This window comes from Elephantulus edwardii, unplaced genomic scaffold (assembly GCF_000299155.1).
Source record: "Elephantulus edwardii isolate Elephantulus edwardi_28Jun2011 unplaced genomic scaffold, EleEdw1.0 scaffold00031, whole genome shotgun sequence".
In the NCBI taxonomy this organism is placed as follows: domain Eukaryota; kingdom Metazoa; phylum Chordata; class Mammalia; order Macroscelidea; family Macroscelididae; genus Elephantulus; species Elephantulus edwardii.
Window position 1 is genome coordinate 6,537,574 of NW_006399781.1, and position 18,744 is coordinate 6,556,317.

The following is an 18,744-nucleotide window of genomic DNA, read 5'->3' on the forward strand; positions in this document are numbered from 1 at the left end:
TATAACCTGCGTTTGTGTCTCTTATAAAATGTATTTGCAATGAATAAGTCATTGATTTTACAAAATTCAATCATTCTAACTCCAGCTTCATTCCTGTCACCAAGCCCGTGTTTTCCGACTACTGATTCTTCTTCTAGAACCATCTATAACTGAGGTGAGGGATCCTGAAGAGCTTATTTCTATCTTCAATTATTGCATCTTTCTCTTTTGTCTCCGTAAGTGGAATACAATCTTTTCTGAAACAATGGCACACTGGATTATGTGTTGTGTTGCTAATGGGAAGGTCAACAGTTCAAATGCATCATTTGCTTCCCAACACAAAGTGGGACAGTCTCCTCCAGCAAAGGTTTATAGCCTCCTAAACTAGAGAGGGTTAAACCAGGCTACTCCTTGGAGGCAAGGATTCTGGGGCTTCGTCTGACATACTTTGTACACGTTGTAAGGAGAGACAGGTCCTCGGAGAGGGACATCATGCTGGGTAGAGTAGAGGGACAGCACAGGAGGGGAAGACCCTTTATGAGGTGGTTTGATTCAGTGACTGGGGTAATCAGGATGAGTGTGTCAGAGGCAATGCGATTGGCACAGGATAGAGCAGGGTTTAGGGCTGTTGTACATGGGGTCGCTATGAGTCGCAAACTACTCGACAGCACATAACAAAAACAACAACAAACGTGATGGAGGGCTGAAATAAGTCAGAATCAACTCAGTGACACTTTGGCTTGTTTAATACACAGAGAAGAGAGTCCAGGTAGCACAGTAATTAAACCTGGAAAGGTCAGTGGTTCAAATCTACCAACTGCTCTTCATTAAGAAAGATGTGTCAGTTTGTTTCTGTAAAGATTTCCAGTCTTGGCAACTCTGTGGGGCAGTTTTAGTCTGTCTTTATGGGTCTACTAGAAGTCAGAATCAACTTGAACAGCAGCAAATCTTTTTGAGAACTCATTGCTGTTGTCAAGTTGGAAACTACTCATAGCTGACCCTCCAGTGGGATTTCAGAGGTTGTAAATCACATGGGAGGAGACTGCTCATCTTTTTCTCTTAGAACAGACTTGAACTGTTCACCTTTGGGTTGGCAGTGTAACTACCTAAACACTAGGCCACCAGAGCTCTTTAAAGATATAGTCTGTAGGGAGTTATGCTGCTTAATGAAAAGACTGTGGTGAACCTACCAGTGAGTCTGAAAGAGAAAGATGGATGCTGTCCTCCTCCTGTTATGATTTACAATCACAGAAGAGGGTCACTCTTAGTTGGAACCAATTCAATGGTGGTGAGTTTGAGTTTTGACTAGAACATCTGAGTTTACCAGTACTTAACAGCACTCAGAAATGGGGTGTCAGGGAAGTCACGGGCGGTGCTTTCTGATTGCTTTTTAAATTTAGGTGTATATTTATGTGGTGAGAACTTGTGTTTGGATCAGACAAGAACACTTTCTGCTGTTTTTCAATTTTGAATGAATTTCGAAAGTGTCTGAAGTGGGTCGGAAGAGAGTGGACATGTGGGCGAAGGTGTTGGATTTTGAAGCCAGTATCAAGTCAAAGTAAACCAATAGAGTCCATGTTGAGCCTCCACCCAGACTTTTGTGTGCAACAACTGAGTCATAGAGAAGTTGCGAGAAGGAGAGGGGGCAGAGAAACTCAGACCTAAGAGCTGTGTGGGATCGATCACCCATGCAAGCTCATGGAATCTTGAACCTGTCACAGATTCAGACCAAAAGATAACTTAGCATCACCCCTGGGTCTCTGAGTTTACATGTGTGGCCTGAGGAACCCATAACTTACCATTTCCAAAGCTGTCGGCTTCAAAATCAAAGGCTTGAAGTTGGACATTTGTCGTCTTCAGTTGAAGGTGGGCCGACAGCTTGATGCTCTGCTCACTCACACACTTGAAGGAATGCCCAACCATCGTCTCAAACAACACCAGAGAACTTTTCCTTCCTTGGTAAGTTCTCTCTGAAAATGAAAAGGTGAAATGCTGACACGTCAGAATCCTGGAGTATATCTATGGCTCCAGCTGTTGCTGGGCTGCTCAAGTGGGGTTAAATGAGCTTCCTTCAGACTCCACTCTCTGGGATCCTGCCATCTTCTCCTCATGAAAAACCACCCTGGTGCTGTAGGGGAGGAGGACTTTCCAGTGCTCTGCTTGGCATACACACGAGGGCTCAGGCGTGTTAAGTATCGTGGAGTCAGAATCGACCCATAGCTAAGCCTCCAGTGGGTTTCCAGACGCAGTGAATCGCATGGGAGGAGATTGCCCATCCCTCTCCCATGGAGCAGCTGGTGGATTTGAACTGTATGCCTTTGGGACTGTCCCACAGCTTCCCATTTCAATGTGGTCATGTTCCAGTTTACCTAAGACTTGCTTTACAAGGGAAAATCCTATACAGGGGAAGTCCTAGGTAATTGGAACATAACAACAATGACATGGGGAATTTGGAGACTGTTTCCTGTAGTTGTTTTAGATCATTGGGAACAGTGGTGGTGGGAAACTGTCGGTTATTTGGGCGCTAAGGGCCCACAAAAACTTTGGAAATGAGAAGTGAGATTGTTCTCTGAGCTTACATTAACGTGAATCCTAAATGAAACTCAGCTCAATGCCTTTGAGTAAAAACTGACTCATAGCAGACCCTCCAGCATGATTTTGGAGGCTGTAAGCCTCATCTCTTTCCTCTGTAGAGATGCTGAATTCAAACTGCTGGAGAGGCTTGGCCTTTGCGTCAGCAGTGCAACGTCCTATCGACTTCAACACCAGACCTCCCTGAATGAAGCCCTGAACTCTTATTGAGTCGATGCAAAAGTCATGGATGGGACACTTGCACATTGCTAGACTCAAAGTGTTCATGCAGCACAAGGAAGAACTAAGCCTATCAATAAACGAGGTGGACGTGTCCTTACATGGAAACGCAGTGAAGGGATAGGCCCATCTCTGTCCATCTGAGTATGTCCAGGGCTGGAGGACCGGGGACTGGCCCTATCTTATGACAGATGCACCCTTTTCAGGAAATGGAACGTCAAAAAGGATAGAGGTTAAATATTTTATCATTAACTCCATTAACTTTAATCTCATGCCCATCAAACACATTTATTGTTTTTTATAGGATTATTAGCTCTAATCCCATGCCCATTAAGCATGCTTCTGATTAGAATTTGGCTTCTAAAGGGGAGGAAATTGACTTCCCAGAGGATTTGGTCCTCTGGACCCCTTGACAGTTAAAGTAACAATAAAGTAGTAAGTTGACATTCTGGTTTTAAACCGTTTTGTTTTGTTATGTTGTTTTAACATCTGTCTTCCTGAAGACAATAGCACTCCCCCAACAATCTGCTGGTGTAATCTTCCTAACCAGCTCTCATAGCGGAGGGCTGCGCTGTGGGCTTCAGTGAATGCACCCAAGTGACACTCCACAGCTGTCAGCAGGGAGCCTGGCGTCGTCATCTCGCTCTGCTCTTGTGTGTATGTTTGCTTGTGCCTGAGATGAATCTCACAGGGAGGCTGCCTGCTGTGGGCCCAAGGTGTGCAAGTACTTTACATGCACTTTCCCCATGTAATTCTTACAACAATCTTTTTTTCCCCTGTTAGCGTCTTCTTTTTTAATATATTTTTTAATTTATTAATTGTAATGAAAGTGTACAGAGATTAGGATTTCCAGTCATTCATTGTTGCACTCTCCCCCCCTGCCCACTCCCTTCCCCCTAAATCACTCTTCTCCTTGAAAAGCAAAAGAAAAACTCTTTCATTATTGTACAATCCCTTCTCCCAAGTCCACTCCACTATGCAGCCTTCACTCTGGACTTCTGTAATGACAAGAATATATCCCTTTTAAACAGATCTCTCCCTCATCTGTTTCAATGCAATATACATCATTCCTCCCCTCCTTTTCTGTCTTGCCTTAACCCTGATGTCAGTCCCATTTTACAACAGTGGCCCTATGCAATATTTGTCCTTTTGTGACTGAGATATTTCACTTAGCATAATGTCCTCCAGGGTCATCCATTTTGCATAATATTTCATGAGTTTCTTGTTTGTCAATGCTGCATAGTATTCCATTGTGTGAATATACCAGAGCTTCTCTATCCATTCGTTTGTTGATGGGAACTTGGGTTGTTTCCAGTTCTTTGCTATTGCGGACAAAGCTGCAATAAACATAGGTGTGCACAACAATCTTTTGAGATGATATCTGCTATTTTCTTCATTTTACAGACAAGGAAATGGAGAGACCAAAAGTTGAGAACATTTGTCCAAAATCTTACAGCTAGTTATTGTTACAGGAGTGAAAGCACTCTGAAATCATACTTTCAAGCATTTTGACATTGTGTTTCCTACTGGCCTAGTGATAAGGGGCTACACTGTCAACCCTTAGGCACATGGTTCAAATCTACCTACTGCTCTGTGGGAAAAAGATGGGCAATTTCCTCCTGTGCAGTTTACTGCCTCTAAAAACCTGCTGAAGGGCCAGCTATGGGTCAGCTCCAATTCGACGGTACATGACAACAATTCCATTAGTGCACTTGTTGCTGTAACTGAATTTGTACAGACAAATATCCCACAAAATGTACTGAATCATCGGTGTGTACTACTGTAGCATGTTTCCAGTCCTATGGTAGTCTACTAATATTCCACCATACCCACTAATATTACAACTATCATTACTTCTGCTATTATCACCACCACCACCGTTAGCATGAACCCCATCATTGCTGCTGCCGCTACAGTTAGTTACTGCGTTAAGCCTCAAACAAACACTGCCCTTGAGTTGGTTTCAACTCATAGTGCCCCCACATTGGGTTTCCAAGGCTGTAAATCATAATGGGAGGAGACTTCTCACCTTTCTCCCATGGAACTTTAGGGATTTGAAATACCAGATATGTGTAGCTTGGTGGTTAACCATGCAACTCATTACAGATTACGCCACCAGAGCGTCCTCCACCAGGACCCAAGATTGGGATTGGTTTTTCTTATCTGCTCTCTGTCTCTAAATCAGTTTCTGGCCTAATTTTGTGTATTTTACATTGTTTGGTCCATGACTAGTGATAACATTCATTCATTTAAGTTAAAATTTTCATCCTTACACAGTATTCACAGGCTCGTGGGAAGCTCTCCTTGCCAGAAGGCAGGAGCGTGGTGGTGGGGAGTGCAGGAATCGTGGCAAGCTTTGGAGTGGACTGCTTTTCTGGGAATGTGTTTGACATGCAGGTTTGCTCTGTCCCTGGAGTGAGGCTAGCCAGCCTGGGCCTAGGGTTTGAACCAGGAGGTGGCCTTAAGCCGAAGGAAGCCGGGAAGGAAGCGGCCATGTTGTTCCTGGTTTAGCTGGCGCCTTCACAGGTTCGTGGGAAGCTCTCCTTGCCAGAAGGCAGGAGCGTGGTGGTGGGGAGTGCAGGAATCGTGGCAAGCTTTGGAGTGGACTGCTTTTCTGGGAATGTGTTTGACATGCAGGTTTGCTCTGTCCCTGAAGTGAGGCTAGCCAGCCTGGGCCTAGGGTTTGAACCAGGAGGTGGCCTTAAGCCCAAAGGGCCTGAGGGCCACAGGCCCGAGGGCTAGGTTCAAATTGTCTTCCTGTCAAACATTCTTCTAGGTGGTATAGCACTGGTCTGTGCATTGCTGTACAGAGGTAACTGTGACAGTGATGTGCCAATCGTGGTAATGGGCACCCATGGTGGACAGTGTTGGCTGGAGCTTCCTGACTAAATCAAGCCTGGAAGCAGGAGCAGCATCCACTTCCAAAATGGCTTGCCTCTGGAAACTCTATGTACAAACAGTGCTCAGGCTGTTCGTTCATAGGGTCACTATGAGTCGTCTACGACTCGATGGCATTAAACAACAACAACAACACCACACAGTCTTTATGTCCCACTCTGTATTTGGGGCTGGTCTAAGTGGGTTAAATTTGACATTGGTGAGCTGTCAGCTATGACATCTTTCTTACATTTGTCTCCTGGTCATTGACCCCCACACTCATGAACAGAGTCTGTCTTATAGAGCTACTATTCTAAACACATATCTCAGTATTTTCATTACCTGGTAGATTTCTTTTGCATTTGCCCACTGAGGAATAAATGAATATATTTATGCCAGCCAAAAGATAGAACGTGGAAAAGGAGGAATTAGACTTTCACACTGCACAGAGATGTGCTCACCAGAGGGTGGCTCACTCAAATTAGACTTCCCAGGAAAACACTGGTGGCCTCAGAGAAACTCACCTCAATTTGAATGTGAGCATGACTTCTCCAGAGAATCATATCCTGAGTTCTCTCAGTCATGCTCCATCACAGTGGGAACCACCTTTCAAACACTGAGCCCAGCCTTTATAAGTATAAACCTGGCATATCAGTGCTAGATGCCACGTCCTCCAATGGCAGCTCGTCACGTCTTAGAGTCAAATCCAAATTCCCTACTTTGCTGACAAGCTTCCCCTGCCCCTGAGACTTCCATCACTGCCTTTCTCCCTTTCTGGGCCCCTGCTTGTTTTTGCAGGGAACTCTAGTGGCCTAAGGGCAAGAAGCTGCACTGCAATCCCAAAGGCACATGGTTCCAATCCACTGGCTGCTTCATGGGAGAAGGATGGGCAATCTCCTGATGTGCTGTTCAGTGCCTCTGCCACTAGAGGGTGAGCTGTGGGTCAGTCTGGACTCAATGGTACTCAACAACAGCAGCTTGTCCTCACACACACTGGCACCTGAGAATTCACTGTTCCAGCCAGCTCTCAAAAGCTTCCCCAGGTCCAGGTGTCTTTGTGATTATCTACTTCCTTCCTTGAGCTGTCTGTTCAACCCTCACCTCTTTGGAGAGACTTTCTGGAGGAAAGTGTTAGTAATGACCACTGCTAACATTGCTAACATTGACACTGAGAACATTGGCTTATCAGTTAATGTCTTCATTCATCATCTCTCTCAGAGCTCCACAAGTTCAGGAATCATCTCTTTGGGAACCCCAGTGTCTGAACAGGACTGAATATCCAGAAAATACTAGATGCATGTTGTTGTTGTTATGTGCCATTGAGTTGCCTGGGATGCATAACCATCCTATGTACAACAGCCCTAAACCCTGCTCCAATCTTTTTATCTCTGACACACCTTCTCCCATTACCCCAGTCACTGAATCAATCCATCTTATTGAGGGTCTTCCTCTCCTGCACTGTCCCTCCACTCTTCCAAGCATGATGTCCCTCTTCAAGGACTGGTCCCGCCTTGCAACATGTCCAAAGTATGTCAGATGAAACTTCAGAATCCTTGACTCCAAGGAGCAGCCTATAAAAATTCACAGTGACAAAACAACCTGTTGCCATGTGTCAGATGGTGGTGACCAGTGTAGAATTGTGTTCCATATGGTTTTAAATGGCTGTTTTTTGGACATAGATGACCAGGCCTTTCTTCTGAGGCACCTCTGGGTGAACACAAGCCTCCAACAGTAGCAGGAAAACATGTTTGCATCACCCAGGCACGCCATGATTCTGAGGGTAAGAGAAACTGTGCCATCAGCAGTAGATCTGCCAAAAAGTGACGGAGCTCTTTATAGGTGAGCCTGTGCTCTTTATTAAGAGCCCTTAACAAGCTCAGCCATAATGTAGTAAGAACCCTTTATTAAGTTCAGGTATAATTTAGTCCAAGCTCCTTTATGAGCAGATGAGCAAAGTGAAGCACATAAAAATGCAGTAAACCCCTCCAAAGATAGATAGCTGGCTGTTCTATGTTCCTAAACATAGTACCAAAGATGAGAGGATTCAATGAAAAATGAGCAAACACAGTGTCATTCTGTGAGTACTAACCTGGATGTAAGATGGTCAGGTAGGCTCCCAATTCACTGATATAATACGAATTTTCATCCTGTGAAAACAGCACTGTGTTAACCTTGGGCAATCTCTGTTTTATGGATACACTCTGGTATTAAAATTTCATTTAGGGAAGATTCTGGCTATTAAATTCCTGATTTTCAGGTGTTGATATCTTTCAGTAGTGAGTCATCATTATGATAAAAATTACCAAATAAAAAGGAAACATATCACACAGTAAGTAAATAATAAGTTAAAATTTGATCCTTGGTTCTAGAATTCTCAAAGGTCCTCAAGTTGGGAGAGCTTCAAACACACTTTGAGTCCCTTCAGTTGGGCCTGGTGTATCAATGTGAAAACCCAAGTACATCTGAGAGATAGATAGGTTGAGGGCTACACATTAAACTTTTACTAGTAATTAAAATCTTAGGGCAGTAATTCTTAACTTGGGGACAACTCATCTTGAAGGATGCCATGAGTGGTCTTCATGGAGTCCAGGAACACTCGAAGTGAGAAATGTTTGTTAAATTGTGTTGGTATTTTCTGAAGACTCTTCAAAGTTGATACAGAACTCCAGCATTCAGTGGAGGCCATGGGCATGGGCTCACTGGCCATGCATGTCCATTCTAGTGGGTCACCTCACAAGTTCCATCTCAATACTTAACCAGGGGACTGCTGACTCCATAGCTTCTCCTTGTTGGTTTCTAAAGACAACTCCACCTCTCTAAAGAGATTCTAGTTCCTAAGCCCCCTCTGTGAAAGCTAAGGGTATCACAGGGCCCCACTCTTGCACAAGGGATATGGAAAAGGCAAGCTTCAAGTCAGCTGGAGAGGTAGCCTGTCAACCACCAGCAGGCCCCAGGGACTTCCCTTCACTTCCACTAAGTATACAGTGTGAGTTTTACAGTTACAGATGTTCAGGATGTGGATGTGATGAAATCAAGAACCATTTGCTCTGACTTATTAAAAAGGAGGCGAAGACATTGCTTTTTTAGACTTGTTGACATACTTGTGGCAACTTGCCCTAAAGTTCTCTATTAAAGTTATATTTCTTTATTCTCAATTTGTTCACTAGTCATTGCTAACATGCACCTTATACAAAGTCAGGACTGGATACTAGAGAGAGAGAAATTTTTGTCCTCAAGGTTCTCAGGAAACAAAGAAGAGAGATTCATTTTATCCGAGAAGGAGTTGGGGCAGGAGTGTGAGGGAGGCAGGGAGACTGGCTGGAGGCTGGAGAAGACTTAACATAGTGATGATAATTGAGTTATATTATCTATTAACTTGTCACCACCAATTACATATTAACTTGTTGTACTGTAGTGGTGGCATAAATATTACTATGATGCTGAAAGATATGTCACCAGTATTTAAACACTTAAGGTACCTATGATGGACAGGTTTCAGCAGAACTTCCACACTAAGGTAGACAATACAATGTCCATCAATGAATGGGTGGTTAGAGACTAGAGAAACGACGGTACATTCACACAACAGAGTACTATGCAGCACTGAAAAACAATGAAGAGCTCATGAAAAACTAAACTAAAGGACATTATGATTAGTGAAATAAGTCAGTCAAAAGGAAAAACACTTTTTTTTTTTTTTATGCGTGTACCGTCAAATTGGATCTGACTGGTACAGGAGGCGACTGTTCCTCCTTCTTCAGCAGAGCATCTGGTGGATTTTAAAAACACTTTGTAAGGCCAGGGTAATTAAAAAAAAATTAAAACCCACCACACAACAGCAACTAGAGAAAAGTCTACATACAGAGAACATCAATCCAGTACAGTTATGAGGGGAGGAAGAGGAGGAGAGAATAAATGAACAGAAAATGAATAGCTCCTTGGAGCAGGTGAAGGGAAGGGCAATGTGGAACAAATGGATGATCAGACATTGTTGATGTCATAGTTAACAATGTAGAACTAAAATGCATAATTGATTATTTTTTTAAGATAAGGAAGGGTTTACACACAGAATCAATAGATAGAAAGGTAATGGAGATGAGAAGCGAGGGAGAGGAGAGCAAAGACTGAGAAATAGATAATTTGGGTGCAGGGGAAGACAATGTACAATATGGGAGGTTTATGAGACATTGTAATTCATTGCATTAGCCAATTGGAATTAGTGATGTATAATTTTTTTTAAGTAAAAAAATCCTTAAAAAAAAAAGATAGCCTAGGATGAAAGACCTACCAATCTATTTTCCCCAAACAATCAGTCATTGAAAATCCGATAGGTCACAGCAGAGTCGTACAGGCCTGTTTTAGTACTGGATGATTAAGTCCTCTTAGGTGGTTGTTGTGTACCATCAAGTTGGACCCTCCAGCAGGATTTTTAGAGGCAAGAAATCCTGCAGGAGGAGACTGTCTACACTTCTTCCGTGGAGCAGCTGGAGGGTTGTAGCACAGCTTCTTGCCAGAATTCCTTAAGGTTGAAGATGCTCAGAATACACAGTGGCTGCAACAATAGAATCAAGGACACTAAACATCGGAGCCTGGCCAAGTAGCTAGAAGCTGTACTGCAATCCCGAAGATACATGGTTCAAGGCCACCAGCTGCTCCATGGGAGAAGGATGGAAAATACATTCCTGTGCTATTAACTACTTCTAAAAACCTGCCAGAAGGTCATATATGCGTTGGTTCTAACTCTATGGTACACAACAACAATACCAAAATAATGAACAAATAGATCATGCTTTGTTTTCTTTCACATGGGATCATCGGGAGTCAGGACTGAATGCAAAAGAATAGGGAGGAAAGAGAGGGACTGTCTAGACAGAAGGCAAATCAGAAGCAAAACCAGGGCCAAGGGAGGTTGAAGAGTCCTAAGAAGTATGCTTTGAGGTTGTTAACATCTCAGCACGGACCATAATTCTCAGGAACACAGCATGAAGGCAATGATGAAACCTTGGCGATGGGCTGTGCTGGATCCCGAGACCTTCTCTGGCAGGTGTGCTGCCTAGCACTGATTTAATGCCTTTCCCCTCAATGGTTAATTACCTCCACATCCCAGAGCCTGAACTAGGGTAGGCCTCAGGTTACTTTCAACACGGAGAGGTAGGTGAGAAAGGGACAGTGTTGTCACAGAAAGAGAAACGCTATGTACAGAAATTCGAAAGTGTTTTAAAAACAAGTTGTGCAAAGCAGGAAGGAAGTTGGGGTGGGAGAGCAATGTTTATCTTGAACTCAAAGGGTCTGAACAATGTTCAGTATGTTAATTGAATCAAAGGAGACAACGATTACAGAAGGGGTTTCAATTCTTCAAAAATGAAACTGAGGTTTAAAACTGAGAAAGGAAACTTACCTCTCCAGACCCCACTGAGGGCCAGAACCCATGGTTAGCATGTCCACATGCGTTCACGTGGCTCACACACAGCAGCCCAGAAAAACAGGTGCTGTATGGCCCCATTTTATAGAAGAGAAACTGAGATTCGTAAAAGCTAAGAATGATACAATCACCAACAGAGTGAGATGGCTAGCTTATGTTTTAATTGAACAGTGAGGCCAAGCAATATTGGAGGAGGCAATTTTTCTGTGTTTTCTGCCTTTGGTGGTATTTCAGTATTAAAATGTACAAATCTTTGTATAAGATTTGTAACTTATCACTATAACCTCTTTCTATTCTTTCTCACCTATAATAACTAACCCGTGCTGGGACAAAGTAGGTGCTCAGTTAACCATACTGTATAGAAGGCGGTTGGTTGCATTTAAATGAGTCTAATTAGCTTCCATTTAGTATTCTACAACTTGGCTCCCACTTGTTATCTATATGTCATTATTTTTAACAAACAAAAATCCCTCAAATTCATTACCATCGAGTTGGTTCCAATTTACAGTATTTCATGATAAGTTGTGTTGGTTACTACGTGCTAACCACGTGAGTTTGTGTTAACTCTATATTCCAAAGTCTTAGAGTTTGTGTGAACTCCGTTTTCCAAAGTTCTCTCTTCCCCCCTAGAATTGTAGTTCTCAGCTAGAGAGAATTATTCCCATTTAGTAGTATCTGGAGACGTTTTGGTTAGCTGAGTGTGTGTGTGTGTGTGTGTGTGTGTGTGTACATGTGCACACACAGACATACACACACATACACTGACACACACAGTGCTTGCATCTAGTGGTTAGAGACCAGAGAGTCTGCAAACCACCCTCAAAGGCACAGTACATTTCACACAATCAACTGTCTTGCCAAAAGTGTCAGCAATCCCACTGTTAAGCAGTAAGTAACTACTCTATAAAGGGTAGCAATGTTTGAAAAGAGACCAAATTACTGTGGCCATTTTGCTTGGATGGATCTAGAAAACTTTCTTGCTCAAATCCATTCCCTATATTCCATTTATTAAAATAGAAGCTCAGCATTTGGGTCCAGAGACTAAATGTGCCCTACAACTGTGAAGGTTTTGATAGTCTTTTTATTGTTGTGTTTACAAAGTTCATATACAATATGTTTCACACTATTCTTCATTCACATTGTGTTTCATACCATCATTCACATGCAGTATGTTTTATAAAATTAATCGCCATTGACCCTTGCCTGTCATTACCCTGTCTTTTCTCCTGGACCCTTCCCATTTCCTTCCCCCGCCGTCAAACTGTGATACCCTGTCGTTTCACCCCTACCCACCCTCAGCCCTCCCCCTTTGAGTTCCCATACATGTTTTACTAGTTATCCTTCTATTTTTACAATACAATTGTGTTTTGTTTGACAACATGCTATTCAAACTAAAAAAAAAACATTTACATCTCACATGCATTTATTAATAGGTTATATTTCTTTCTTTAATAGTCAAGAGCTGGCAACGCTGGCATCCGATTACCGGTTGAGAGAGGTAAATACATGTGACATTTGACAGCTGGCACAGCAGGGCCCCTCCATTCCTATGAATGCCAGTCACAACACTGGGGACATTCACTGGCTGCTCCCTCTGATGGGCATAGACATTTCCCTGCAGTATCTACTCCCTTTCAACTCTTCACTTTTGAGACATCATCAGTTGACACTTATTTCTCACATTGACAATACTGTTTTTCCTACGCTAAGGTAATGTGACTATGAATTCCTTTTTGTCTTTGAGTCTTTATTGCTGTTGTTAGGTGCAGTTGAGTTAAGTACAACTCATAGGGATCCTCTGAACAGCTGACCTGAACCCTGACCTATCCTGTGCCATCTCCATCATCTCCGACACACAAGAGCCTATTGCTGCAGTCGCCATGTCAATCTATCTTGTTGAGGGTCTTCCTCTCTTTAGTTGACCCTCCACCTTTCCAAGCATGATTGATGTCCTTTCCAAGGAATAGCTTCGCCTAGCTACATGTACAAGGTATGAGAGACGAAGCTTCACCATCTTTGCCTCCCAGGAGAGCTCTGGGGGCACTTTCCCAAGATGCATCTCTTCTCTTGCACTCCCTACCCCCTGGTGACTCTTCACTTTTGGGACTTTATCAGTTGTCACTTATTTCTCACACCCACCCTCCTCTTATTCTTATGTAGATTTAACGAAAATATGAAGTCCCTTTCCTCTTCATTATTCATGGGCAAATATTTGCATTTCATTAAGTCCCATTTTGCTATGGAAAATCCCATGGGAGGACTTGGGCTGGCAGGTATGTGGGGCATTTCACTCTGTCTTAGTTCAAAAAATGAACTCAAACTCATTGCTCTTGAGGCAGAATCTGCTCACAGCTGACTCTCCGGTGGGTTTCTAAGGCTGTAAATGGTGCATAAGGAGATGGTTCATCTTTCTCCTGTAGAGTTGCTGGTGGATTTGAATCACGAAATAGTGCTGTCTTTGAGTTAGCAACGCACTCCCTATGGATGAGACCAACAGAACTCCAAACTGTGTATCAGGGTCACTATACATCAGAACTGACTCAACACTAAGGGCACTAAGCCTCTCTGCTTCCCTCTTGTCTTGCAACTAAGACCAGCTGCATGGGTGGATGGGTCCTGGGGAGTGGCATGAACGAGGTGAATTTTGTTGGTGAGACTTGGGTAAAGCTGCTTTCACAACTCTCAGAGACTTGCTTGCTCCCTACTGCAGATGGCATGGAAGAGGGAAAGGCAGAGATGTAGTGCTTACAGCATCATATAGATATTAAATTTCTTCTCACATCTCTGAAGGACATAAGCAGGACAATCGGGGAGCATGGGTTCAAGAAAGGATTCACACAATCAACTGTCTTGCCTAAAGTGTCAACAATCCCACTATTAAGTTATTACTAAAGGGTAGTGAAAAGTGACTGAATTACTGTGGCCATTTTGCTTGGATGGATCTAGAAAGCTTTTTTGCTCAAATGCATTCCCCATCGTTGATACTAGAGTGGTGCTTGGTCAGAGTTCAGCATGAATACAGTGGACAGGCAGGGAGGGACCTCAGGAGATGGAAGGACCATAAAGAGAGGTCGGCAGGTGCTCAAGCTCTGGTGGTCCGGTGGGTAGGGGTTTACACTGTCACCCAAAGGAGGGTGGTTCAAATCTACCAGCTGCTCCTCTGGAGAATGAGATGTAAAGTTTCTGAAGATCCACTGCAGAATCAGTGGTGAATCAGTTCCCACCCCAAGGTAATAGCTTTGACTTTTGACTTTGACTTACAGCAAATAGAGCAACCCTGGCTCTCCCTTAAGAGTAGGTCAGCCAACACTGTCTCCCTGGACGTTTGCCCATTTCAGCTCCTGCAGTCATAAATAACCCCAAAATAAAACCCACCACTACTAAGGCAGTTCTGACTCATGCTGACACTCCACCAGGTTTTCGAGGCCAAGAAGCTCAGGTGGCACAGTCCAAGAGAGTTGTGCTGCTGATCCCAAAGCTGTAACTCTGGCAGTTCAAACCCACCAGCGGGTCCCCAGGAGAAAGAGAAGCAATCTACTCTCATGGGATTTAGAGCCTTGGAAACCCAACAGAGGATCAACTATGAGTTGATTCTGATCCCATGTCAATAACTGAGGGACTGAGTTTTCCTGCACTGGATGTGCCCTTTACAGACATGATCTCCAATTCCTTTCGGGGAAAGTAAACGATGGAGTCAAATCTGCAGCTAAATTTCTGTCATCACCTGTGCCCTTCTTTTTTCCATTTTACTTCTTTGTCTACTCCCTTCCAGGATGTGGTCAGGAAAATCCAATGACTGGTAAGTTCCTGGATTTGGGCTGAAGTGCTTGGAAAGAACCCGCTCTGACATTTGACTTTAAGAATAATCCAATCTCCACTGGGAATTTCTTTGGTTCTTATTTCTCTGTATAACTTCCTCTTTTCTGTAGTTTGCAAAGCATACCAATGTTTGGGTTCCCCAGAGGCCAAGTCTCCCCTAAGAGGCTGAAGGGGGAAGAAAGCAAACACAGAATTTTGAAATTTCCCTCCTCTCCACCTCAAAGCCCCTCTTTCTTATCAGTGAAGATCTCAAAAGTCTTTGAGATTTCTTTCCGCTGGGACTTAAACTAAAGTGTGAGATTGCACCATCAGCGGGGAAAGCCATCCTCTGGCCAGTTAGTGCCAGCAGCTCACACCTCACCTTGGTGAATGTGAAGTTCACAAATCCACCCTGGAAGTTCAAGAGGAGGTTGGATTTTCGGGGTCCACAGTTTCCGGAAGCTTCAGTCCCATTGGGGTTGATGTTGAAGTATCTCTGGGGTGAAAAAACCTAAAGCAAAAGAGATAGATCAGCTTAACAAGATGCACATGAACATTCCAGAGAATGTGAAACACAGACACATAAGTGAATCTAAGCTCAAGGCTGGGTGGGCACTCACTTGATAATTGCCAACACCCCAGGGGATGTCTCCTATCTCCAAGCTGTAAATTCCAGATTGTTTAAAGGAGTCCTCTCACAGAAAGCTGTTTCTCTTGGCAGGTAACTTGAAGCATGTGTATTCGTGGTATTCATGATAGGTCTCCGGGTGGTGGAAACGGTTTGTGCTCAACTTTTAACTAAAAGGGAGCTCTGGTGGTCCAGCGGCTAAGGAGTTAAGCTGCTAACCCAGGGACTCTGGCTTGAACTAGAGAGACCATCTAATCCAAACCCCTAATCCCACAGGGAAACAGCTAGACTTGCGAGTCATCCAGAGGGGTAGGATTGGACTGGGATCAACACTGAACACACGACCCTGATTGACTAACTAGTGAGAAATGGGTATATGAACATTTGGGTGTTTTTCGTCTCTCTCTCCAAATGCTCCCTTTCTCTGTTTTTAGATGGATGCATTCTAACACAGCTTCACATTTTAATGCAAAGTCTTGGGGAAAGTGGAGCAAGCAGCTACTTATTTCCTTTAAAAGCACACAATGTCAGGGCTGCTCATTCTCAACAGAGCAAACTTCACTCACACTCCACGAAATTAGTGCCACAGTCCAATGGGGTCAACTTACCGACTCCTTGTCTTGTACAATCAGCTCTAGGCCCAGTTCTGCTTTTATACACAGTCTGCTGCCATTGAGAACTTGGTAAACTCCGATCTTGACTGGCAATGGCTGTGGTGCAAGGGTGGGTCCAGGTGCTGTAGGGGCTGGTGGTGCTGTCTGTGTGGTGTGAGTGGCATTATGTGTGGCTGTGGTTGTTCCTGGGACACGGGTGGATTGAGTGGGTGTCTGACTGGTTGTGCTGTTGCTCGGAGCAGGGGATGAAGTTGTTGGGAAGGTGGTCTGGTTGCTAGATGGAGTGGCTTCCCCAGTTGTGTGGGCTGGTGGGGTCATGGTGGGTGGCTGTGTGTGAGGAGCTGCACTGGGGCCGAGTGTAGCTTCAGTAACGGGAGGGTTGGACTGTGTAACGTTGGGTGTGGCCTGGGTTGTGATGAGAGTGTGAAGAATTGTGCTGGTAGATACGGAAGCAGTCGTCATTGCTTTTATTGTCACATTGGCAGTTGTGGCAGTGTGACTAGCAGTTGAATTTGTTATTAACGTTTTGAGAGGCACTTGGGTGGTTGGCTGAAGGAGAGGTCTTGCCTGTGCAGTTGCTGGTGGAGTGGTTTGAAAATCATCGTTGGTTTTAGGATATTCTTCTCCTGTATGACTGTTGTAATAACAGATTGCTACAAATTTGGAAACAGAAGATTTAGAAACTGCTTGAAAGCCTTCATAGTTTAAATATTTGTTAGAAAATCTAACATATATATATGAAATTACAATAAAATAAAAATGAGGTAAAGCTCACCAAAACCTTCATTAAGCCTTCTTGTTGTTGTGTTATTGTCAGAACTGGCCCATAGCTGACCCTCCAGCAGGTTTTCAGAGGCGGTTAATTGCACAGGAAGAGACTGCCCTTCCTTCTTCTTGGAGCAGCTGGGGGATTTGAACTATGTGCCTTTGTGACTGCAGTGCAGTTTTCTTAAGCATTAGGCTACCAGAGCTCATTAAGCCTTAACTTCTAAAATTTTCTTTCATATGTTTTCTAAAATGTTTGTAGTTTTATGCTTTACATCTAAGTGTGATCTATTTGAATTAATTATTATCCAAGGTGTGACGTTTAGGTTGAGGTTCAGAGCTAAAAAAGCTTTGCCTGAGCAGAGTAGAGCACAGCGTGAGGGGCTAGGGAGAGAGAGGTTGGGCTACGGGAATGGCCAAGTAGCTGTCCTGATGGGGGGAAAAGCTATCTATCCTTCATTGTTCCTGATCCTGAAGTGCAGCTTGAGTTATGGTCCCAAAGGGGAAAGAGTTTCATTGCCAATTCAAAGGCAGGCAGTTCAAATCTACTAGCCGCTACACAACAGAAAGATAGGCAGTCTCCTCCCCTGTGATCTGCAGCCTATGAAAATCAGCTGGCAGCAATGAGATGGTTCCTACTTGATGGTACACAGACAACAGCAGTCAGTAATGTGCCATACTGGTAACCAAAAAGTTGATAGTTCAAATCCACCAACTGATCTGCAGGACGAAGGTGGACAGTCTCCTCCCATGACAATTTACAGCCTCAGAGACTCAGTGGGGGATTGTGATAAGTCGGAATTGATTATGATGTGATTGTTATAAGTGGGCTATAGAGAAACAGAATTTTCTCTCAGATGTGATATTCAGGAATATCTTAAGAGAAGCAAAGATTGCGTCTGGGAACTCTGACAGACTGAAGCTGGTCCCCTTTTGTTCTCTTACAGAGATCAATCTTCCTAAGAACAATTTAGAGACTAAGATGCACCTGATATTTTCAATTGCTTCACACATATCTGAAAGTTGGACAGTGAATAAAGAGGACAGAAGAAGAATAGATGCCTTTGAACTGTGATGTTGGAGAAGAGTACTGGATATCCTAGGAGTGTGAGAAGAACAACACACACATCTGGGAGGAAGTGCAAACAAGGAACTCCCAAGAGACAAAGCTGGTGAAACTCTATCTCCCACACTTTGGGCAAGTGGCCAGGAAGGGACAGTCCTTGGAAAAAGATACCATGCTGGGAAAGGTGGAGGGTCAGAGAAAGTGAGGGAGACTCAACAAGATAGAGTGACACAGTGACTGAAACGGTGAGCTCTATCCAGGATGGCGAGCATGGGGAAGCAGAGAGCAAGGATCAGATCTGCCGTTCAGGGTCTCTGTGAGAGGAAGTCAACTTGACAGCACCTAACGATGTCAACAAATGAGCTAAAGCAAATCTTCTCAACTGAGTAGACTGCCCAATGGCGTACACCCTCTAAAATGGAAGTTTTCCTTAAGATGCAATTAGAACTCTTCTCTTGGTAGTGATGAATGAACGTAAATAAGGGGGGGAACCTCACTTCAGCAATTCATTAATGTAAGACTTCCAAGTAGACCAAAAAGATTCCTGCCCCAGCCATGATGTGTGTGGTGCATAGGGAGCTTTGGTGTGATGGCTGAAGATGATAGCAGTCAGCAGACCTCGCTGTGGTGGGTGGCTGGCTCTTCAGGAAGAGGAATGTGGGTTACCAGGTGGCTAGACTAAAAATGCTAGGGGCGGATTCTAATGAAAAATCTCACAAAGTCCACTATTGTGTTACAAATAGAACCCATCCAGGTAGTATTACTCAAGCATTCCCACTCCCCT

At 43.8% G+C, this 18,744-nt stretch overlaps 1 protein-coding gene across 1 annotated transcript in view; it reads right to left on the reverse strand.

Annotated features, from left to right (window-relative positions):
• Positions 1–16,591, reverse strand: part of LAMP3 (lysosomal-associated membrane protein 3) — a 32,376-nt gene extending 15,785 nt beyond the window's left edge. The window contains exons 1-4 of the mRNA XM_006884155.1: positions 16,124–16,591; positions 15,270–15,398; positions 7,757–7,814; positions 1,779–1,949 (exon numbers count right to left, since the gene is read on the reverse strand). Of these exons, the coding sequence (XP_006884217.1) occupies positions 1,779–1,949; positions 7,757–7,814; positions 15,270–15,398; positions 16,124–16,591 (826 nt within the window). The remainder of the gene's footprint in view (positions 1–1,778; positions 1,950–7,756; positions 7,815–15,269; positions 15,399–16,123) is intronic.
• Between the last annotated feature and the right edge of the window lie 2,153 nt (positions 16,592–18,744).